This window comes from Phodopus roborovskii, unplaced genomic scaffold (assembly GCF_943737965.1).
Source record: "Phodopus roborovskii unplaced genomic scaffold, PHOROB, whole genome shotgun sequence".
NCBI lineage: Eukaryota > Metazoa > Chordata > Mammalia > Rodentia > Cricetidae > Phodopus > Phodopus roborovskii.
Genome location: NW_026126407.1, coordinates 29,960,086 through 29,984,029, shown reverse-complemented (window position 1 = coordinate 29,984,029; position 23,944 = coordinate 29,960,086). Strand labels below are relative to the sequence as shown.

The 23,944-nt window shown below is 45.5% G+C and overlaps 1 protein-coding gene across 1 annotated transcript in view; it reads left to right on the top strand.

The window, feature by feature from the left end:
• The first annotated feature begins 225 nt into the window (after positions 1 to 225).
• Positions 226 to 23,944, top strand: part of Gfpt2 (glutamine-fructose-6-phosphate transaminase 2) — a 41,697-nt gene continuing 17,978 nt past the window's right edge. The window contains exons 1-7 of the mRNA XM_051180833.1: positions 226 to 357; positions 11,912 to 12,019; positions 15,007 to 15,105; positions 15,879 to 16,004; positions 17,738 to 17,796; positions 18,426 to 18,560; positions 20,743 to 20,804. Coding sequence (XP_051036790.1) covers positions 351 to 357; positions 11,912 to 12,019; positions 15,007 to 15,105; positions 15,879 to 16,004; positions 17,738 to 17,796; positions 18,426 to 18,560; positions 20,743 to 20,804 — 596 coding nt within the window. The 5' untranslated portion in view covers positions 226 to 350. The remainder of the gene's footprint in view (positions 358 to 11,911; positions 12,020 to 15,006; positions 15,106 to 15,878; positions 16,005 to 17,737; positions 17,797 to 18,425; positions 18,561 to 20,742; positions 20,805 to 23,944) is intronic.

Below are 23,944 nucleotides of genomic sequence, written 5' to 3'. Positions count from 1 at the left end.
CCGCTGGCTAAGGTTTCTTGTCTAATTTGTCTGACTTAAAGTCTGAACTCAAGGTGTTTGCCGCCTAATGGCCTTCCTCCCTCCCCCTTACAGTAGGGACTGGCGCTTGGGAGCCGCCCCTTACTCCTTTCCTCGAGTGTTGGGAGGCCCCCGCCGTTGTCACGACAACCAGGGACCACCAATGAGGGGAAAGCAGGCAGCATGAGGCCCCGCCCCCGCCCCACCCCTCTTAGAGGGCTAGTGGCTGGCTATAAGGGCAGGAGGCCGAGCGGCGGGAGCCTGAGCCAGGGAGCGCGAGGCAAAGAAGAGTCCTCTGAGTCTCTGAGTGTCTGGAGCGATCGGCAGCCACCATGTGCGGTGAGTGCAGGACAGCCTCCCTTACAACCTTTCAGAGCCTAGGCAAGAGAGCCAGGCGGAGGGGACTTGCTGCGGGTGGCGATCGTGGGGCTTTCATTACCCAGGCCTGCCTTCCCCGCTCCTGACCCCGGAGTGACGTCTCGGTGATCTGGGGGAAATGGGGGTGGGTGGGGGGTCGTCTAAACTCGGTGTGAGAAGACCCAAGCTGGGACCGCACAGAGTAGAGGCAGCCGGGCAGGTCCCCGGCTTGGATCCGCGCAACACAGAGGTGTCTCCACCTCATGTATCGGGAGGGTTCTTCCCTCACTTGGCCCACAAAGGCCGCCACGAGCAAGCTTTAAGCATCCTAGGCACGGAGTGGCGGTCCGGAGTCCCAGTCTGCCGCGCCCACCGAGGACGGGCGACCTCACCTGTGTCGTATCAGCAGCCCGCCCCGGGGCGTCCGGAGTAGCTCCGGGTGCTCTCGGGAGGATTTGCGCGTCTTTCTGGCGACCCGAAATGAACCTCCTCCTGTCCCTAGAAGGGTGGGCCCTGTGGTGAAGCTTTGCTGGAAAGGGTTCAAGGAGACGCGAGAGACAGTGACTCCCCGGAGCCTTGGCCGGAAGCTAGGAGCTAGAGCCCTGGATCTCAGAACAGCGCAGTCCGGGGCGATGTCGAGGTGTCCGCTGGACTTTGGGAGCAGAAGGAGGGTGGCCGCCCTGGGCGCACATCTGCAATTCCTTACCCTCCTGGCTGGCTGGGCCGCCTCCGCTGGCTGTCTGGCCGGGGAAAGCTGGGAACTTCTGGGACAAAAGGTCACTGTGCTTTTTTTTTCCGCCTTGAGTAGGATTCTGTTACCCACTCCAGCCCCCTGCGGCTGGAGAACCTGGTGGAACTTTTGAAGCCATGAAAGGCGCCTCTCTGACTTTGCTGAGGGCTTGCGGGGTGGGGTATGCCAGTGGTTGAGTCCAAAGCCAAGATCTGTACAGGCCTTGTTTCATAAGCCAGGAGATCAGGGGAAAGCAACCAGTGACCAGGGAGCAGGCAGGAGGCTTTGAGACACAGGCAGGCGCGGGCTCGTCCAGAGACAGCCCGGTCAGTTTAAATTCCTTGTCCAGCAGACAGAATCTTATGACTCCCAGGTATCCTTGGCAATGTGTATGTAAGGTTGCCTCAGGCGTTTCTGGACACAAAGACGGAGGTTTTTTGTCAGATTCAAAAGCCCCCAAGTTCGAGCCCTTACAAGTGGCCTTAGAGCCCGAATGTGCAAGAACCTCAAACTATTTGAACTATTTGGCTTTCCTTGCTGATTGATCCTCAGATGGCCTTCTGTCCCTACCACCAACCACCTGAGCCTTCCACCCTGCTTTCTCCTATCATCTGCCTTTCTCTTGTGTTTCCAAGTTCTGGAGGGCTGCCTTCTACGACTCTTTGGAAGAGATCATGTTTGGGGCTATAACCAACCTGTATCTAGACTTTGCTATTGATTTGTGACTGCGTAGATGTGCCTTGAGGTCACCAAAGGATGTCTAGGACTGAGGAGACGTCTTGGTCTAGCTGAACTTCTATTCAGAAATTCAGAGCCAGAAGCAAAGGAAGCTAGGCTAGGCGTCCTCAAACTTCAGTTTTTCTTTGAGGTCATCCTTACTGATGCCTACCTCAGCCCTCTTTCTTCAGCCAGGGATCCTGTAACATCCAGACTAAAGGCAAAACATACTGTGTTTTTAGTGCTCTCTGTCTTACTTACCAGGTTCCCTTTGTCCCAGGTTCAGAGCTCACAGCACAGGTGCCTAGAGTAGAACACACTGGTCTGGGTTCTCTTAGACTGTGTCATCTGTATGTGTTGGTCACAGGATAATTGTTTTCCTTTTATGGTTGTTCTTCTTGTGAGTTAGAGAATTTTGCAGGAAAATGGTAACATTCGTGCTTTTGGCACAAGTATACAGCAAATATTGAATCAGTTTTCTTCATTTGGGGAAACTGAGGCCCAGTGAGGACTGTCTGAACAAGAACTTTCAGGTCATTTCACTTCCCTGGGCCATGCCTGTGGCTTTCATTCAGAACAGCCTCAGGTTTCTGAGGTCAAGAACAAAGGCCTGTCCTTGTCAGCCTGCTGATGACCAGGTTCTGATGACATCTCCATCCACAGAAAACTGGGGCCCAAAAGGATGCCACCCTCCACAAACAGAATAGTCGCACTCAAAAGCTTTCAGTGTATTGAGAGTTTATCTGAACGGACCCTTAAATACTGTCTTAGCTTCCTTTCCTGTCGCTCTGAGAAAATATCCCCATAGAAGAAACTGAAAGGAGAAAGGGCTTATTCCAAGTTACAGTCCATCAATTGTGGGAGAATCCAGGTTGTGGGAGCAGGAGGCAGCTAGACAAGGTAAATCCACAGTCGTAAGCAGAGAACAGAAATGAATGTAGCACTTAGTTCCCTACTTTCTTTACACTCAGCCAAGCACGCAGCCCATGAAATGGTACCACCTACATTCAGGCTGAGCCTTCCCTCCTAACTCAAGAAAAAACAAACAAACAAACAAAAATTATTCCAAGCATGCCCACAGGCCAGCTTACTCTAGACAAACCTTCATTGAGCCTCCCTCCGGATTCTAGAAAGATCCACTGTTAAACCTAACTATCACAGTTTTATTGACATCAGAGAGTTGCTTGCATTCTGTTGACTTTCTGTCAATAAAAAGGTTATTGTATTTATTGTATTCTCCCCCCCCCTTTGAATTCCCTCCTCCCCTTTTTTTATTCTTCATGCAATTACCATGAATGATTGCTAGTGGAGATGCCCTATGTTTTCTAGGCTCTGAGGTTCTAAAGGTCAGGTGGCTGTGCCACCACCCACTTCTAAGAAGGGACAGGTAAAGAAAATGGCCATCCTACTGTAGTCTAGTCCCTGGCCACAAGAGGATAATCCAGCTGGCAACTGTTGCCACAGAGAGGATACCTCAGGCATAGGTTACTCCCTGGTAGTACCAGGCTGAACCAGGCAGACAGACAGCTTTTTGTTCAACACACAGGGTTTAAACGTTTTTTTTTTTTTTTTAACGAGTGACCTAATTACAAAATTAGGAGAGTTCATGTAAGTGTTTATAGTGTGTGTGTGTGTTTTTTATCTTGAAAAAATATTCAGAGATGAGCAACCATATTTCTAAATGGTATTTCTGGAAGTCTCTTAGATGATGGGCACAAGCTATTTCCTGGGTGTCTCACTGAGACATCGTATGGTTACCTGCTGGCTCCCAGCAGTTTGGAACTCCAGCACAGCATAGAGGAACAGAGAGCTAACTGCCAAGAAGAATGAGAGGCCAGTGATAATGCCTCTAGACTCAAATGTGAGGGCCACAGAGAGGGGGGCTTGCAGGCATGCCAGGCTAGGGGCACAGCAACACTCCTCTCTATGTCTTGTAGTCACGTGACCGCCTCCCTTTCCATAGCCAATCTCCCTCTGCCTCCCTCTTAAAAGGACTTACTTGTGGTTCTTTGGGGGCCTCTAGGACTATGTGAGGTAGTTTGAGATCCTTTTGCTCTCATCTGTAGAGACTTTCCTCATATAAAGCAACCCCTACAAATTCTGGAGATTAGAACTGATACCTTCCAGGGCAATTATTTATTTTGCTGTAGATAGATTATCTCTTCCATGTACCATCTCCAAACCTGTTCCAATGCTTAGAATTCTGGATGTTCCAGTCTTGCCCTTGAGGGCCTAATTCAGCAGTCCATAAACAGATTCCCTAAACCCCCATCCACCCAAGCACCCTGAGTCCCGCTCTCAGACTGGACCCATGACTGTCAGAAGGTGAGTGAAGGATCATTTAAATAACCCCAGCTTCATTGTGCCACATACCTAGTTGGACCAAGCAGATTTCCTCATTTATTTAAAAGTTGGCTGCTATGCCATATAATGAAGGATTCACAGCATCTCTTGCCCTCCACATGGTACACATTCTCTCTGTTCATTACATCCCTAAGAGAAGTAGTCATTGGTTTTATTTCTCCAGATTTGTTCAGAATTATACTTGTGTGTGCATGCAAGCACACGGAATGTATCTGCTTTTGCATAGAATGCTCTTGGGGAGAACTGTCCAGGGCATGAAGACCTGCTTTTCATTTCAGCTGGAGTGCAGCTATTCTATGTCAATAGCTTAGGTAGTATCCATCCAGGGGGATTAGAAGACTTGTGCAACATCCAATAGAATCAGCTATGACACGCATTTCTTGTGACATTTCAATTCATAGCTGGATTCTTCAGAAGGAAGCAATGTCTTTTGAGAACTGGAGTTGAGGACATAGACAAACCCTGGGGTCAGTTGCTTGGCTTAATTGTGCGTCAAGACTTTTTGGTGAAAATGGGCAAAACAAAGACCCTGTACCCAGTGATGTGATGGTATATACTGCTTTCTGGTTTACCATTAAAAATTAATTATGTACATGTGTGTTGTGGGGATCATGTTCCTGTGAGCGCAGATGCTCACAGAGGCCAAAAGAGAGTGTCCACTTCTCTGGAGCTGGAGTTTCAGGCAGTACTCTTCTCCACTGAGCCATCTCTTCGGCCCCTATTATGCTGGTTTCTGTGGTACATCAATTCCCACCACTGCTGGTTTCAGGTGAGGGCCATGGGAAGTCCCTGATTGAGTAATTGGGAAAACAGAGCAGCCAGCTGGCTCCTGGAAGCCATCAGGGCAATCACAGCACACCTACATGTGCCTCTAGGAATGATGTTGGCACTCAACTGGGACCTGAGCTTGAGTCCTTTGGAAGAGCCATGCATACCCTTAACCAGTGAGCCATTTCTCCAGCCCTAGGGTAGAGCATTTGAATTCAGCCATTGTTCACAGCAGGATTCCCTTCATGCTGGCTGTCTCCTTCTCTGTGTCTTCCTATCTTGCGCTTCTCTACAAGATAGGAAGTCTTCCTTACCTAGGCTTTCCCAGATCCAGGAAAATTGGCAAATCGTGTGTCACAGCATTAGTAAACAACACACACACACAGAAAGTCTATGATGTAGCCAGGTTGACCTCAACTTGGTATAAACTTAAAGAAGACCTTGAACCTTGTTTGTTTTCATTTTTCAAGACAGGGTTCCCCCCCCCCCTCTTTTTTAGAATGATTTATTTTATGTGCATTGGTATGAAGGCTTCAGATCCCCTGGAACTGAGGTTGCAGACAGTTGTGACTGCTATGTGGGTGCTGGGTATTGAAACAGGGTCCTCTGGAAGATCAGTATACGATCTTAACCACAGAAGCATCTCTCCAGCTCTGAGACAGGGTTTCTTTGTGTAGCCCAGACTGTCCTGGAACTTGCTCTGTAAACCATGCTAGCCTCAAACTCACAGAGATCCATTTGCCTCTGCCACCCAAGTGCCGGAATTCAAGGCATGTGCCACCACTATCCTGCTGACCTTGAACTTCTAATCCTCCTGCTTCCATGCCTCCCAAATGCTAGGGTTACATAGTGTGTGTGTGTGCGTGTGTGTGCATGTGTGTGTGTGAGAGAGTGCAAGCGCACATGCACACATACTCCTGTGGAGGTGAGAGAGCGTGAGAAAGAGAGAGAGCAAGCGCACAAACACACACACACACACACAAACGCGTACACACACACACACGCGTGCACACACACACACGCACACGCATGTTGCGCGTGTGCATGCACTCCTGTGGAGGCTAGAGGACACCAGATCCCTGAGCCAGAGTTACAGGCCACTGAAAGCTGCCTGATGTGGGTGCTGGGAACTGAACCTCATCCTCTGCTAGAGCAGCAAGTGTTGGGCCCGTTCAGTGTCCATGGCCAGGTCTTCAGAATCATTTACTGTGCTGTAAGAACTTGACAGTGGGACTATATATTGCATGGTGTGTCTATTTCTACTCTCATTTGCATATCAATTTGTCTAACCCAGTCTACAAAAGTGAGGACCAGTTATACCCTTGGCTCAGCAGCCTCATGGCACTTGTGGGCCTTGCTCAAGAAAGTAGACCTGCCTCAACTCCCCCAACACAAACACAGAAGAATTTCATGAACATGTCCTTGAGATAGAGACAAACAAAACAAAACAGCCGACTTGACCCTGCTTTCCTGTGTAGACAACTTGGTATTTCATTTATATTACACTCCTGGTCTCTGATTCTGAAAACGGTGGTAGTCAGTAGGAGGCTCAGCACTGAGTGGATGGGGATGTGGTTCCCATGGTACAGGGCTCAGGCTGAGAACAGTGTTCTCACTGGGAAATCAATGCTCAGAGATGAGCTATCAATAGGACTAGAGGAGTCCCAGACTGCCATCTTTGAAGATACTTCCTCTTATTGTCTACATTCCCATCCTCCAGTCCCTCCCCTACTCCAACCACTCAAGGAACTGCAGATAAATTCTAAGTGTTCAGAGTTGGTTCAGAAGATGTTGCTTCCCTGAATGGCTGTGCTCCCCCCCCCCCATACACCCTGTTTATTTGACAGTCACTTCTTGAGGACTGACCTTGTACTGTAGGAATGCACTGCATTTGCACTGATGGATGCCTAGGGGTGGGAAGCCCCTTGTCTAGTTTTATTCTAATGGACACTTGTTCTGTGACAGCTTTCTGAGGGCTTTACAAAGACTTCTGAACTGTTGTAATTACCCTGCTAAGTAGATGCTGCCACACATAATGCACAGGGCAGGCATGGGGTCAGAGATAGTCATTTGGCCCACATCTGTGTCCCTTGCTGTCACACAGCCAGTAATTGGGAGGGAGAGGATGCTGTGAGCCTAAGCCTGTTCTTTTGTGGACTTGATGGGGAGTTGCGTTCCAGTCTTCTCTACTCTCTTACCGCTGCTGTTCTTCCAGGTGTACATGGCCTGGAAGCCACAGTGAGGTCAGCTCAGCTCAGGAAGAAGTAGAGATGCAGGAAGGGAGTGGGGGACTGACAACTGAGACATTGGAAGGCAAGGGCATGTCCTGACCCACAGGGAGGCTTGTAGCACTGATCTCAGAGCCCAGCAGGGATTTGGCCAGAAATCCAGGTGTCTCTCTATTACTGGATCTGTCTTTGAGAGTCTCAGCCCTCCTGGCTGGCTGGCGTGGCTGTCCCCACAGGAAATCAGGATTAACCAGGGCTGTGGCACGTTCACCACTGCCCAAGCGGTTCGTCCTTGGCAACCTTTGTTTCTGGCTAGGATGTCCCCCACTTATGATGACACGGGAGTTTTTCTCTCTTTCTTATTTTAACTTTACACTTTCGTGTATTTATTTTGTGTGCGTTGTATGTATATGTACATGCTTGTGCCATGGCACACATGTGGGGGTCAGTTCTTTCCTTCTACCATGTGAGCTCCAAGGATTAGTTAAGCTCAGGTCTCTATGTAGCCAAAGCTGTGCTGGAACTTGCTCTGTAGACCAGGCTGGCCTTCAACTCATAGAGATCTGTCTGCCTGGGCCTCCAGAGTGCTGGGATTAAAGGTGTGCACAACCTCTTCCTGACTGAGATTTTCTCATTAAACCTTTTCCAGGGTTGAGACTCTTGCTCATTGGTGAAGTGCTTGCCTAGTTTGTGAGAGGGATGGGGAAGAAGAAAGCAAGGGATGGTATAGGGGCATGCATGGGCAGATTATGTACAATTTCACCCTTTTATCTAACAGGTACTTGAATCCTTGAATTTTTGTATCCCCAGGACATCCTAAAAACATTCTCTTACAGACACAGATGGAAGGCCTCTCTACATGGCTTTCCATCACACCCTGTGTGATTTGTTCATGTTCCACGAGATGCTTTTTTCCTTCCATACATCATGGAAATTTGATTGCTTTATGAAGAGTGCCTAGCCCCATTGTGTTCCCTGTGGAGGCCTCTGCCTGCTCATGCCTGCTTGCTCTGTGCACCTGAGGTGGTCTTTACCTGGGTCCAGCCAAGCACCAGGCTGTCTCCAGTCTGTGGGGGTCACACACAAGCCTAAGATGCTGCTAACCTTTTATGAGTACACATGCATTCCTGCAAACATGTCTGTTGGGTGTGTTTCTAGAACCGAAATAGCTCTTATCACAACACATGTTTACTTTTCATTTCAGATATCTACCACATGCCTTCAAAGGAGGTGGCATGAACTTAAATGCTCAGTGCCAAACTGATACTGTTTAAAACTACGTTTTCATCATCACTTTATTTTACAGATAGGATGGTGGGTTCCAAGAGGCAACTCTGACAAGAGAAATTTCTGGGAAAGCAGCTTTCTTCTGGTTTATGATCTTTTTACAAAAATGATGTGATTGATTATTAGCAGAATGTGTACTAATTTATTCATGTTAGTGCTTTGTGCTAACCCAACTAGCCAGGAATAGGGGTGGTGCTTCATTAATGCAGAAGTCACTGGGTAGATATTTCATGATGAGAATGAAAAGATTTATGTGTCTTGTACAAAGGTCCAGAAAACCCTCTGGCAGCTTGCTCAGCAGTCAACTCCCAAACTGTGCTCCCAATGCTTGCCAAGCTCCTAGCTGGGTGTCAACACAGTTGGTGGTCCTGAGGACACAGACATTTTAATATCCCATCAGGGGGCTCTGATGTGCCCCTTCCCCCAAGCTGTTACAGGTCTTCAGTGCCATTTGAAAACTTTCGAGCTGGATGAGTGTTCGGAGGTGAGTGTGGCTGGAAGATGGGAGACGTAAATTCAGGACCCAAGATATCAAGATTCATGATACCTTACACTCCACCAAATATTAACTAAGTGTCTTGGGAAAATAAGACCCATGACAGGAAGGAAAAAAAATCAATCAAAACTGGTACAAACACTTGCTTGACCGAATTTTGTACAGTCTGAAACTTTATTGGTGTATATTCTTTGCATGTGTGTTAGGTTCATGAAGATCCTGGAGTGTATCAATTATTTTGGCTGTGTTCACCATCACCTACCCTCCTGTTTAAAATATTTTCAAACATTGGTGATAGTCACCTTTCTAGTCCTTAATGTTATCTGCATTGAATATCAAGTCTGCTTAATTTATGTAGGCATAATTCTGAAACATTTGTAGGAAAATGTAGTTTAAAAAGACTCCAGAGGTTGAGAAGATGGCTTAGTAGGCATGAGGAGCTGAGTTTGAATCTTTAGCACCCATATAAAAAGCTGGGTATAGCTGTGTGTGCCTGTGACCCCACTGTTGGGGAGTAGGGGCAGATGGATCTTGAGAGCTCACTGGCTGGCCAGCCTAGCCTAAATGGTGAGCTTCTAGAATCTCTGTCTCAACACATAAAATAGAGGAAAATGTCTAGTGTCTTGCTCTAGCCTCTGCATGCTCTCGCACCAGCTTGTACACTCATGCATAACACACATACACACACCCTGAAGCTTCGTCTTGACCATCAACTAAGCCTTTACTGTGGTCTGTGTTTGTAAATGTGCGGTGTGAGGAGTGGCAACGGAAGAGGCACACATTTCTTTTTCTCTCATAGTTTCCCAGGTAGAACATTCCCTTTTCTTGTTGATCATTGCATCCCCAGCATATGATTTTCCTTCTCTTATTCAATTAAGAACTTTTGCCTTTTCACTTAAAAGGAAGGATGTAAGAGCACCTCTCTGGGCTATCATTTGTTGCTATAACTACTCTTGCACTTGTGGCTGTTTTTAAATAAGACAAACATCACTTAAACACAATGTGATACTGTGGAACTTCAGTCATCACCTGATCCTGTGATGCTTTGATAGCATCTGGTATTGAGTCTCTGACACTCATTCTGGTAATGCAGACAGCCTCTAAATGGGTAGGTCATGTATATAGCATAGATACTCTACATAACCATATTAATTCATGTGCTAGCTGGAAGCCTATTTTCTCATGTTAGAATAGTGTGCAGTTTCAAACTTATGAATTATTTATCAAAATTTTGTAGTTATTATTTTGGGGCCAACGCTGGAAGATGGTAGCTGAAACCTCAGAAATCAAACTTTCAGATAAGGAATCTACTGTATTGAGTGACTTCATCTTATATGATGGTCCCAGATAATTATATGTCCTTTAGTTGACTGGAAGTTTGGCCTTAGAACCCAGGGAATTTTCTCATTGCTCACTGAAAAATTAATGAGAGCAAAGGTTCACCTAGACATAGATTTGTGGCAGTGACTGCACAAACTGAACAAGACTAAAAACCTTGGAAATATACTCTTTAAATGAGACATTTAGTACATTTATATCTCAAAAAGATTTTGAAATTTTCATTTTGTTATCAAAAGAAAACTATCTTAAAAAATAAGGAATGTCTCGGGAGGCAGAGGCAGGCGGGTCACTGTGAGTTCCAGGCCAGCCTGGTCTACAGAGCTAGTTAAAAGCAATACAGAGAAACCCTGTCTCAGAAAACAAAAACAACAACAACAAAAAAGGGACTGTAACAAAAATGCACACAAGAGACAGATGTGTTTTTGTTTGAAGTGTGGTGCAGAGAATGTGAGCTACTGGAGAGGACCCAAACTACATGCACAGTCCTTATCCTCAGCACCTCTCTGTCCTCAGACCTGAACTTGGTGTCAAAATTGCCCTTTTTGTTAAAGAAAAAGATGTGAAACTGCACAGAAAGCACATTGTGCATGCTTTAAAAAATTGTGTGTGTGTGTGTGTGTGTGTGTGTGTGTGTGTGTGTACATGCACATGAGTGCAATTGCCATTGGAGACCAGAAGAGGGCATCACATATTCCTGGAGCTAGGAGCTAGTTGGACTTGCTGATGGTAGCATGCTGCCTGTTGTACATGCTGGGAACCAAACTCTGGTCCTTATAAAAGACCTAAAGCAGGGATTTTAATCTTCCCACTTTGGGGAAAAAAAGTAAAAACAAACAAATAAGTAAAATAAAGCCAAACCAAATCCTCTTGGTTTTCTAGCCGACTTTAACAAGGCTTTCCCAAGACATGGACCTATTCTGGCTGTTTTTACATGTATCCTTGGAGCAGGAGCTGAGGATATACAGCTCAGTTAGCACAGTGCTTGCTTGCCTTGCATGCACAAAGAAGCCCTTAGTTCAGTCCCCAGCATGTTACAGAAGGAGCAGAAAAGAAACAAGTTATACTCTGTTTGATACAAACTGAGTCATTTGGGAAGAGGAGATATTAACTGAGAAGATGTCACCATCAGATTGGGTCTTCACTGAGATTGTACCCTCCCGAGTCCTCAGCCAATGAGGGGAAAAAAAAAAAAAAAAGGAAGGACATGCCCTCAGGGCAATAAAAACTGTCCTTTGCACTCCTGAGGCACACCCTCTATTTTGTCTTTCCAATCTTTGATGGTGGTGCACAGCTTTGCAAGGTCTTTAAATGAATTGCTTTGCTTTTACTACTCCTAGCTCCTGGTTTATTAGTTCCTTACATCTGCCAGTCTAGCAGAGAAATTCTCTGCAGTGGAACCCTGAGGCCAAGGGTCATGACCCAGGCTTTTGCCACAGAGAGAAGAGCTGACAAGTCTTCTAGAGGACAGGAGGGACAGCCTTCTTGCTAGCCTTTCCTCTGCAAGCAGCCTAAGGGGCTCTCGAGATGCCTCCTTTGTCCGGTGCCTTTTCCTAAACAGGACACTGGTGTTTTCTTAAGGTGACATTTTGTTTTCTCTTTGGACAGGGATTTTTGCATATATGAATTACAGAGTCCCCAAGACCAGGAAAGAGATCTTCGAAACACTAATCAAGGGTCTGCAGCGGCTGGAGTACCGGGGCTATGACTCTGCAGGTACGTTTCTGAGACACCCCACCATGGTTGTTTCTCTTACTAGTGTTCTTTGTGGTGGGGCTTTTTCAGCCTGGGAATTTCCCTGGTTGTTAGGACTGTTAGGTGGGACGGACGGCAGGGGGATCCATTGGTGGGGGAGAAAAGGGAGAGAGAGGAGAGAGAGATGGGGGCAGACAGAGAGACAGATCTGTTTGTCTCCCCAGAGAGATGATGGAAGAGAGCTCAGAAATGGGAGGAGCTTGTCTCTTATAAAGGGACCGTGGCACCTGAGTACAAAGCCAGGGTACTGCCTGCCATGGGTGCAAGGGTGGGCACTCTTTGCCAGGTCCCCGAGGGGCAGGGCCAGGTGTGCCTGTATTACCACCCTGACACTTCTTCACATTCCTTTATTAACATACTAACTGGTAGTTTCCTGGTGAAAGACACTACACTTTCCAGCTTCCCTTGTGAACTGTTGAAGTCATTTTTGCCCCTATAAGAGGCCACATCCCAACTTCTGCAAGCATTTTGTCCATCTGCACACCTGGGTGGTAGAAGTGCCCCCTCACAGTGAATCAACCTTGCCCTGCCTAAGGGCAGACCAAGCCTCTTTCTTTCCCCATTCAGCCTCTCTACAGCTGCCCTTAATAATCTAAGAATAACCACACTTGCTCATTAGAGAAGCTTCAAAACTGCAGAAACATTGAGAAAACATTTTATTTTTAACGGTTAAAAAAAGAAAACCCAAGGGTTAAAAAAAAAAAAAATCTTTTTCCAACATAGCCTCATCAGTATTGCCCAAAAGGCACAAAGTTTCAGTTGTGTGAGATGAATGAGTCCTGGAGATCCCTGTGCAGCCTAGGAGATGGCTAACAATGTGGTACTGTGTACTTTAACATCCATAAGAGAGGAGACCTCGTGTTAAATGTGCACACACACACTAATGCTGATGGTGGAAAGAGGTCAGGAGAGAACTTACGGGAAGTTCTCTCCTGCCATGGTTTTGGGGGTATTCCCACTGGGAGATCCCTAAGCCCACCAAGTTGGGCATATTAAATATATATGTGGCTTTCTGCCTGCCTGTCATACCTCAGTAAATTCCCAGCTGGCATTTTCTTGGCACCCCGCTGTTATGCATTGATACTATCTGGGTAGAAAATGGGGAGAGTTTTGTAAGTAAATTTCCTTTCTTTTCCCCTTTAACCATTATTGTGCAATTTTGTAGCCTTTAACTAGTTCGGATGTTAAAGATTAAGCTAGTTTTACCAGATAGTGGGGGCCATGATGATGCACACCATTGATCCCAGCATTCAGGATGCAAAGGCAGACAGATCTCTGAGTTCAAGGCCAGCCTGGTTTACAGAGCAAGTACCAGGACAAAAAAGGGCTACACAGAGAAATCACATCTTGAAAACAAAACAGCAAGGATTTCTGCATCTTCTTAGAATCCCCCCATGACAGCGCCCCTTACCAGCAGGAAGTAGTTTGGAAAGAATGACTCCCAAATTCCCAAATATTGTCTATAAATGTTTGTTTTCATTTAAATGGACTTGGTTATAAAAAAAAAGAAAAGAAAACAAAACAAAACAGCAAAGCAAAACAGATGGAACACAGGGCCTTCCATACACTACTTGGTCATACCCTCTTGGTCCCTGTGGTTTTACAATCATTCTTCACTTTTCTTAACATTTCTACTTTCCAAAGCCTTACTGCCTACCTTTCTAAGTCCCTTCCCAATCCTCATTGGACTGCTATCTCTCAGGGTTCCCTCCTCTACTGCCAAATGTTTAATTAAATAGCTTGCTGAGTCAAGCATACTAGGTGACCTTCTGGCCGTGTAAATTCTTTACCAAAGGCAAATCCTGACATGGTTTACGGGCATGCAAACTGAGGGAGATAGCAGCTAGGGAGCCATAATCCAAAGAGTACAGCAGGATGAGTGCCATTGAATAGCCTCTTGCACTTAATGGCGGGTGTGGCAGCCAAGGCCAGGATCTCTGCACACACATCTCTGTGACCATCTTTGCTAGTTTGAAATTGACATGGGTTTGTCATTCAAAATGGATAATCCTGAAAACCAGATAGTTTTATTCGATCAGGAAGCTTGGGGAAGAAGTATGGAAAAATTAGTAAGTGTTAGGTTTTGGGTTAGTCTCCAGATGCACCAACTGCAACAAACAGTACCTTGTGGCCCTACTCCTGAATGGTATATTCAGCTCCTGGTAAGGGCTAGGGAGGCCCCAAGATACCAAACTTTTGGGATGCTCTCTTCCTTTCTAAAAAATAGCACAATAATTGTATATGATCTATTTCCACTTTCTCCCAGATGCTTTCGATTATTTATACCTAATGCAATGTAAATGCTGTGTGAATAGTTTTTTTTTTTTTTTTCAGTGATTTGTCTCTGAAATAATGACAAGAAATTCAGTACAGATGTAATGTATTTGTTGGTGTGTATACACGTGTTTGAGTACCACTCCAGCCTTGGGATTACAAGCATGAACCACCATGCCTGCCTTTTTGTTGTTGTTATTTCAAGACTGGGTTTCTCCGTGTAGTCCTGGCTGTCCTGGAACACACACTGTAGACCAGCCTGGCTTTGAACTTACAGAGATTGCACCTGCCTCTGCCCCAACCCCACCTGAGTGCTGGGATTAAAGGCATGCCTGGCTTTTTAAATGTGAGTTCTGGAGACTGAACTCAGGTTCCACTGAGCTATTGCTTTAGAGCCTCTTTATTTTCAAAACTTGATCATGTGTTGGTTGGTCATGGAGATGAAGCCTTGGGCAGAGATGGCAAACTGCACCTTGCAGTGGCAAAACTTAAATCCAACATGAAAAATGTTTACGTTTTCAATTTTATAAGGTTCTAAAATAATCAAATTGCTCTACTGTGTGATGGAAGTGTGAACAGCCATTGCCTCTTTGGAGAAGGGGCTCTTTCTGAGTGTTTCTATGGGTCTTGCTGGTCAGAGGCAGGCATCAAACTACATGCTTTCTGTAAACTAGGTGTGGCCATCGATGGGAATAACCATGAAGTGAAAGAAAGGCACATCCATCTCGTGAAGAAAAAGGGGAAAGTGAAGGCTCTGGATGAAGAACTTTACAGTAAGTAGGAAATGCTCTGTGTCAGAGTGATGGCTGGCACACAGGCCCTTTGAAAATACCTCATTGCCAACAGCATTTGAGACTGAAGATTCATCTACACTTGGGTGACTGTCAGAAGGGTTAAGATCATATTGTGAGGGTGTCTCAAAGTATAGGATGTTTTATTCTAAGCAGTTACATTGTGGAGACTCTAAAAACTATTTTAATACTTATGTGTTTATTTTAATTATTCTGGCATATGACACTGCTTTTCTGTTTATATTAGAGATAGATCATTTTCATTTCTAAATCAATTTATTTTGATTAATAAATAAGGATGAATTGGGCAGTTGTGGCACACATGTTTAATCCCAGTACTCAGGAGGCAGAGGCAGGTAGGTCTGTGAGTTTGAGATTGAATTCTAGGACTTCTAAGGCTTGTTACACAGAGAAACCCTGTCTTGAAAAACAACAACAGCAAATAACAACAAAAACAACAAACAAACAAATAAAAAAGACCAACAAGAAAAAGGCAGGGGCAGAGGACCCCTTGAGGGCTGGCTAGCCAGTCTAGCCATAATGGGTGAGCTCTGAGTTCAGCCCAAGTCCCTGCATCATTAAATAAGGTGGCTTCCAATCAGGGAAATCACCTCAGCGTCTACCTTGGGCCTCCACACACATGAAAGCATTAATGCATACACCACTCAGACACATGCATGCGAATATACACTTGCACACGACATATGCGCACAAACAAACACACATGCACAGCATACTGATTTTCTTTTGTTTAGAGCAAGATAGCATGGACTTGAAGATGGAGTTTGAGACACACTTCGGCATTGCCCACACACGCTGGGCCACACACGGTGTTCCCAATGCTGTCAACAGTCACCCACAGCGTTCAGACAAAGACAATGGTAAGTAGACCCTTTTCAGGATGTTTCCCTCTCCCTGAATGGCCCATCAGAGATGATCCTTGCCAGAGTGGCTTCCATGCCCACCTCAAACTGCCTTTCCCACCTGCCCAGCCCCCTTGAGACAATCTAAGCATCTACTCTCCTGATACCCTGGTGGATCCCACTGGGCCTCAGTCAGACCAACACCTAGTTCCCTGGACGCTGCTGACCTAGGTGCACACAGAATATGATGGCATTTTATCACAAGGGCTCTTTGGAATTCATCCTGAGAGTGAAATATTACAGTGCATTCACTGGTCCATTTTCCATCACTATAGCTAAGTACCTGGAGCTGGGTACTTTACAAAGAAAGGAGGTTTATTTAGGTCTCAGTTATAGGGGCAGAAAATCCATGATCAGGAATGCATCTGCCTGACCACTGGTGAGACTCCCCTTGGCGTTAATACCACCTGGTTAAAAAAACAAACAAACAAATAAAAACAGAAAAGGAAACTGGCTGCATGAAGAAGGGACCAAGTGTGTGGCCCTCACTTTGTAACAACAAACACTTTCCAGAACTAGTGAGGACCCCGTGAGAACTCTTATCAGTTTTTTTCTGCAAGCATGTCTCAAATAATTTCCCAGTAGGTCCCATCTCTTAAAGGTCCTACCACCTGTCACACCATTACCCTGAGGTCCCAGTATCACATGCACTGAGCTCTTGAAGGATACACTCAATCCATAGCAGATAGTATAAGAAAGACAAAATGTTCTAGAAGACTAGGACCCTTAAGAGAAGCATGGAGTTCCTTCTTCATCCAGCTGAATTCATTTCCCTCCCTCACAGAGGACCCTGGGTGAAGGCAGATGACACTGATGATCATGATCAATGTCTAAGTACTTCTCCAAGTCCTGGATCCCAGACTCAGGGCTCAGAAGACAAGAGTTTAAGGTTGGAGGGGAAGAGGCTACAGCCACACAGCCTCCTGCCCTGTCCAGTGACCAGGCAAAACCCAGAAGCGCCTCATTTCAGAATACACTATGAGCCCAGCAGAGGCAGAGGCAGGTGGATTTCTGTGAATTCAACTCATCTATGAAATGAGTTTCAGAACAACCAGGGCTATACAGAGAAACCCTGTCTTAAAAAACAAAGACAAATAAACAAAAAGAACCAAAGCTTAGGGCAGGAGAGATAACGCCGAAGTTAAGAGCACTGGCTGCTTTTCCAGAGGGCCCAGGTTCAATTCCTATCACCTACACAGCTGCTCAGAGCTGTCTACTATTTTAGTTCCAGGGCATTTAATACCCCCTTCTAGCTTCCACAGACACTAGGCATGTATGTGGTGCAGAGACATGCATTCAGGGAAAATACACATAAAATAAAATGAATTAGAGAGAGAGAGAGTGGGGGGAGAGAGAGAACTAAAGACTGTTGGGAATATCTGAAAATATTCATAGATAATGGAAGGCCAACCCTTCATTTGACATAAATAATTTCAGAAGATGGAAAACTTTTTGACAATATCCAATTGCATGATCCATGCAGGGTCAGCTGCTGAGCGTTTATCACAGGTTACCTCTTCAGGTGTAAGCTGCAGACACTGGTGTGGACATCAGTCTTAATCACTGCAAACAGAGCCTATTTAACCACACGTCTCAGGCAAGCGTGTCCAGTGTTCAGCTGTCTCCCTTAGCATCTAGCTTGAGCTTCACTTTTAGCTCTCACTTCTCTCTCCCCCGCACTTCTCTTTCAGAGTTTGTTGTCATTCACAATGGGATCATCACAAATTACAAGGATCTAAGGAAATTTCTGGTAAGGGGCTTCCCCTGTCTCAATCAAATCTGGGTCAGCATTGCTCTTCCTTCTGACACCTTCACTTAGCCTGAGTGAGACCCGCCATGGGCCATGTCACAACCCTGAGCGTGAACCTTACCCTCATCTGAACCATCATGTTAAGACCTTTTCTGGGGAGACACCAGGCTTTAGTGTTTGTTTATCTCCAGGGTTGCTGTGGTTTCATAGGATCAAAATAATGTGAACTGGACTTCACCAAATAGCTTGTACTACATAACACATCCACTCAGACTCCACAAAGAATGTGGGGCGGGCAGCCAGACAGTGAATGTCCTCAGTATGAAAAGGTTTTTCGGTGTGAGCTGGGATGTGAGTGGGTTTGACTCAACATATTTTATCATAACTGTAGCTGTTTTGCAATGTCCAGATTAACGGTGAAGACAAGCTCCTGAGGAGGGACGGTCTCTGGGAGTAAGAGGGTGACTCAGAGGTGTTTGGCTGCTGGGTTCTGGCAGACATTTCGTGTCCCTTCCCAGTTTTACTTGATCTTGCCTTAAGTCATATCATGAGGTACTAGAGGGAGTTGGCCCGGCCAGCATTGCACAATGACCAAAATCTGTCACCCTGGGTACAACCCCACATTCCAGGAAAGCAAGGGCTACGAGTTTGAGTCAGAAACAGACACGGAGACCATTGCCAAGCTGATTAAATATGTATTCGACAACAGAGAGACTGAGGACATTACCTTCTCAACATTGGTGGAAAGAGTCATTCAGCAGCTGGTGAGTTATGAGCTCTGTCTAAACACACCTTCATTTTTCATAAGCACTTATATATATCTGCACACAGTACCGAGGGGAAAGATAGTTCCTTTATAGAACATGTACTTACAATGTTATATTCCTATAGAATCTGGAGAAAGTCCAGTTTGGGAGGTGAATATCAAACAAAATGTTTGCTTTCTTTTAGCCTGTCTGAGTTGCTGGCTGGCATTCTAATCTATGGTTTTTATAAGCATGTGTTGTGTGCATGTGTGAATGTAGCTGTCACAGTTCATGTTGTCATCTCTAAAACTGAATTATATGCACTGTTATATACTACTCAGATGAATGTGACTGATGTTGGAGACTTAGAATTGTAGTCTTTCCTCCTTGTCAGTAAAGCAGTTGGGGAGAAATGTCCACAATTAATTACAAAATGGGAGAGGAAAAAGGGAAGGAGGCAGGCATGCATTTTCAGATTTCCAAGTTACCTGATCTTTTTAAGGGTGCATAACAGCAGCAGTGGGACAAGAGATGTTCCCTATTCTAGTGGTTTTATGATAAGAGAGATCAGAGCACAGAGAAATGCTGAAGCGATTGGCCCAGGAAAGACAGCAGGAGAACTGGTGGCCACATCAAACAGCTAGACTCAAGAAGCACAGCTACCCTCAAAAGTGGAATAGACATGGGGGCTGTGGCCTTGTCCGGGGGAACAGACACAGGGGCTGGGACTTGTCCAAGGAGGAACACTTTCCTTAGAGGAAGCAGAGCAGGTAGGGCCTGCATGGGATGGGAGTGAGGGGAAAGAGGTTTGGATATGTCAGAGCCTGTCCCCATGGTACTGTGTTACCTGACAACTGGTTCAAGGCCACAGCAGCCTAGACATTGTGTTCAAGGCCCAGAATCCAGGACTCTGGGTCAGAGACTGCTGTGGGTTATCATGCCATGGTTTCAGATATGTCAGCCTACAGTCAAAGTTTTTAGAGTGAATCTACTGCCAAAACCCTTTGATCTCTGCCACCCTCTTTTCTGAATTGGTTCCAAGACACTAATTAGATACCCAAATCAAGTTTCATTTAAACTGTCATAGTATTTGTATATAACCTGTGTACCCCCCCATGTGTTTTAAATTATCTCTAAATTGATATATTAAAAGTAATACCTATAACAATGGAACTATTGTAGATGTTTTACTAGGTTGGATACTCTAGGGAGTAGTGGCAAGAGCAAGTCTGGGTATGCTCACTCTTCGATAATTTTTCGTATAAAGAATTTAAATAAAAAAAGGACATTTGAGCTGGAGAAAAGGTTCATTGGTTAAGAGTGTTTCCTGATCTTGTAGAGACCCAGGTTCAGTTTCCAGCACCCAAGTTCCTGTAACTCCTGTAATCTCCTGTAACTCCACTTCGGGAGGATCTGTTGCCCTCTTATGGCCTCTGTGGGCACTGCACACACATAGTGCATACAAAGTCATGCAGGCAAATAAGCATGAACATTCATCAAATAAGTAAATCTTAGGAAAGGACTCTGTAGCCCTGAATTAGGAAAACTAGAGCCCAGTTCTAGCTTTGTGCAAGCATCAAGGTGAGGCACAGGCATGGGGGCAAATAACGGTCACAGCCATAGAAATGATAACAGGAATTAACAGCACCAGTTCTGGGTTCCCTAAAGGCCAGGCACCATTCTAAGCACATTAACATCGAACCACAAAGTCAGACAGTTAGAATTGCTGTTCTCTGGGTCACATAAGGAAACTGAGGCATAAAGGTGGCTGAAGTGATAACCTAATTAAGGGAAGGGACAAAGCCAGAACTGGATCCCAGCTTGGACCCAGTGTCAAGCCACTTTGATCAAGTCCTTGGACATCCCATCTGCTCCCTGAGCAGGCCCCTTCCTGAGGCTCAGTGCTGGGTTTCTCTAGCCCTGGTTCTCCCCACTCTGTGGCTTTAGCCACACCACTCCACTCTGGGCATCTCTAACAGGAGTTCCTTGTGAGGCTGGACTTTGGCACTTGAGCATGATGCTATCTGTTTGGCTTCCACTCTGACAGCATCTTCTATAGGCTGCCTCTGCACTCAGGTCCTTATGCAACCCAGATGTGCCATGGAGAGGAGCTGGGGGTGACCTGCCAGTGGTCCGTAGGGTGTGGCTAATAGAGCAATTGCTACTCTACACCCCTTCACATTTTTTGTTGTGTTTTCAGGAAGGTGCCTTTGCATTGGTTTTCAAGAGCATCCACTACCCAGGAGAAGCCGTTGCCACAAGGTAAGGCAAGTACGGGTGCACCCAGGAACAAACAAATAAATAAATAAAATCACTTGGCTTGGAACACCAGGGAGTTTAGGGGCTCTAGCAAACTACTTAGTGCTTGTAAGGTCTGAAGGGCATCAGCTGTGGCTGAGGCCCAGGCACTGTGCCACAGTGGCAAGTGGTGCTAACAGCTCATTTTTAAAAGGGAAACATAGACTAAATGGCGGTGGTGCACGCCTTTAATCCCAGCACTCAGGAGGCAAAGCAGGTGGATCTCTGAGTTTGAGTCCAGCCTGGTCTACAGAGTAAGTTCCAGGACAACCCAAGCTACACAGGGAAACCCTGTCTTACAACAACAAGACAACCCACAATTAAAAGGGAAAACATAAAGTTGGATTTTTTTATGTGAAATGTCTCAACCTTTAAAAGCAGTAAATTAATATTAAAAAAATAAGTGTTGGGTACTGTGCACGCCTCACAACCTGGGTTTCATCCCTGGGATCCATGTAAGGTAAAAGAAAGGAACTGGCTCCATGGACCTCTCCATACGTGCCATACCATGATCACCTCTCCAATAGTTAATTAGTTTCATTGTAAAAATTTAATAATAAAAGTAGTAGGGGTGAGGCGATTGCTCTCAGTAAAGTGTTGGCTGTCCAAGCATGAGGACTTGAGTTTTATCCCCAGCACACACATAAAAACACTGGGTACAGTGCGTGCCCTTCCAATCCTGCCCCTGGAGTTCACAGCCTGCCGACCCCAACTGGTGAGTGCTCATTCAGTGAGAAGTTCTGTCTCAAAAAAAGGAACGAAGGGAGGGAGGAAGGGAGGAAGGGAAAGAAAAGCCAAGGCAGATGTCTGCAGAGGAATGATAGTCAAGCCTACTTGTTGCATGTGTGCACAAGCACATGCACATACACTGCCCCCCCCCCATAAAATAAAACAAATAATAAAAGTGTTTGAGTGTTTAGATCCTAATTAACATAAGGACTCCTTTTAAGCAAAACATGCACATTTGTGAATATGAAATGCACCGAAGTGAACACTGCATCTAGTTCTTTGAACGGGTCAGTGAGATGGCCCAGCAGGTGAACTTGACAGGCTAGTTAGTGACAGGCTATTGGTGGAGAAGGCTCTGGTAGAACCCCAGCTCTAAGGGGCCTTGGTGCCCTGTGGGCTGCTGGCTTTATTCTAAAGGCACCAAGAAGCCAATTAGAATATATATGTGGCCCTGGGAGACCTGAGCAGAGTGACTGAGACTGTCCCTTGAAGGCTGTCATAATATCTACCCAGAAAATCAGATGAATTTATCATAATCTTATTTTCCCCCCTGGGACTGGGACTAATTTGTCATTTGCACTGTAATCTCATCAAATCACAGAATAGAATTGTAAAATACCAGCTGGTCCCTATCAAATCTAGAAGCTCCTTTTAAAGCCCTGTAATGTGATATTTCTGTTTAAAATGAATGCGGTGTGAGGAAGCAATAAAGCTTGAATTTTCTAAATTGCCTGTAACGGATGACTGGGATATCCAGGCCAGCCCTTGGGACATCTCAGGAGGCTTCTGTGTCTTAAAGGACAGCTCAGTCTAAACAATAAGATCCGAGGAGCCACTTACCCAGAAACGCAGCTAGCCTTAAGCACTGTTATTAACGCTTAAGCTCTATCATTATTTGGGGGCAATTTGAGCTAGCTCCTCACTGGACCCTGAACAAGTCCTCTGATTAGGTTTAGACAAAACAAAGAATGATACAAAATAGGGCATTCAGAGCACCTTTTTCTCAATCTTTCCCAATTTTGTCCCCTATTTCCAGAAATCAGAAGCAGGGGTCTGAGTGAGTAACAGGCCTGTCATGGCTAAAGAAATACCAGGGGCCTGTCTGAATCAGGTAGACAACTAATGCCTGTGTGTATGCTGGATCCAGACTAGTAATAAACAGGTGGTTTGTATGCACACCAGTATATACTAGAAAGAAATTGTTTAAGACAAAATATAAGTGCACTCGATTGAAGTCAAATGCTTGACATGGCTCTTACAAAGTATTCACCAGCTATAGAAGCCCCCTTCCCACCCCCAGTCAATGTACAGTGGGACTTTCTAAGGCTTCAGATATCGGTGGTCAAACAAAATCCAGAAGCAGACAATTCATAAGCTTAAAAATAACTTCTGTTATGGTGCAGTGTTACCATTTTTTTTTCTTGTTTGTTATTAAGTCTCTTACTGTACCTAAATTAATCTGCCATAGGTGTGAACGCATATGAAACCCTTGTGTGTATTGGGTTCTTTATCTGTAGTTCCAGGCCTACACTGGAGGTCATGTGTGTGTCTGTGGGGTGTGTGGTGTGTGTGCCAGTATATGCATGTGTACATGAGGATGTGTACGTGGAAGCCAGAGTTCCACATCAGGTGTCTTTCTTTTTCTTTTTTTTTTTCTTTTTTTTTTTTTTTTAATGTGTATGATGAATGTTTTGCTTTTGTGCATGTATGTGTACCACTCGTGTGCTTGCTGCTCACAGATGTCAGAAGAGGGCATCTGGACTTATGGGTAGTCGTAAGTCGCCATGGGGGTGTGAGGAACTAAACTCAGGTCCTCTTCAAGATCAGTATATGCTGTTAACCAGAGTCATCACACCAGCCCGTTCACCTTATTTTTTTGAGACAAGGTATCATTGAACCTAGAACTCACCCAGTCATCTAGCTGTAGGCTGGCCGGCCAGTGAATTCCAAGGAGCCACATGCCTCCTGTCTCAGGGTTTTACCACCACCCCCTCCAAACCTGCAGGGCTTATAGACATTCACACCACCCATTGTGTTCAGCTTTTAAGTAGCTTTTGGGGGATCCTGACTTAGGTCTTCATGCCTTCACAGTAGCCACTTGGCCAATTGAGCTGTCTCCCTAGCACTCAATTGGAGGTGGTATGACCATATCCTGCGTGGATGGACAGAGGGCAGTGAGGAACTACTGTCCTGGAATGTTGCCTGCCTGGGTTCTAAGATGCAGAGATCTAAATTGTGTGAATTATTAAAGTGATCTGCTTGTTTGATGTGAGTGCCATAATCTGTAAGATAAATCAAAGAATTGCATTTTGAAGGCAACATGCCATTAAGATCATGACCAGTAGGTAGTGATGCATGATCCCAGTACTCAGGAG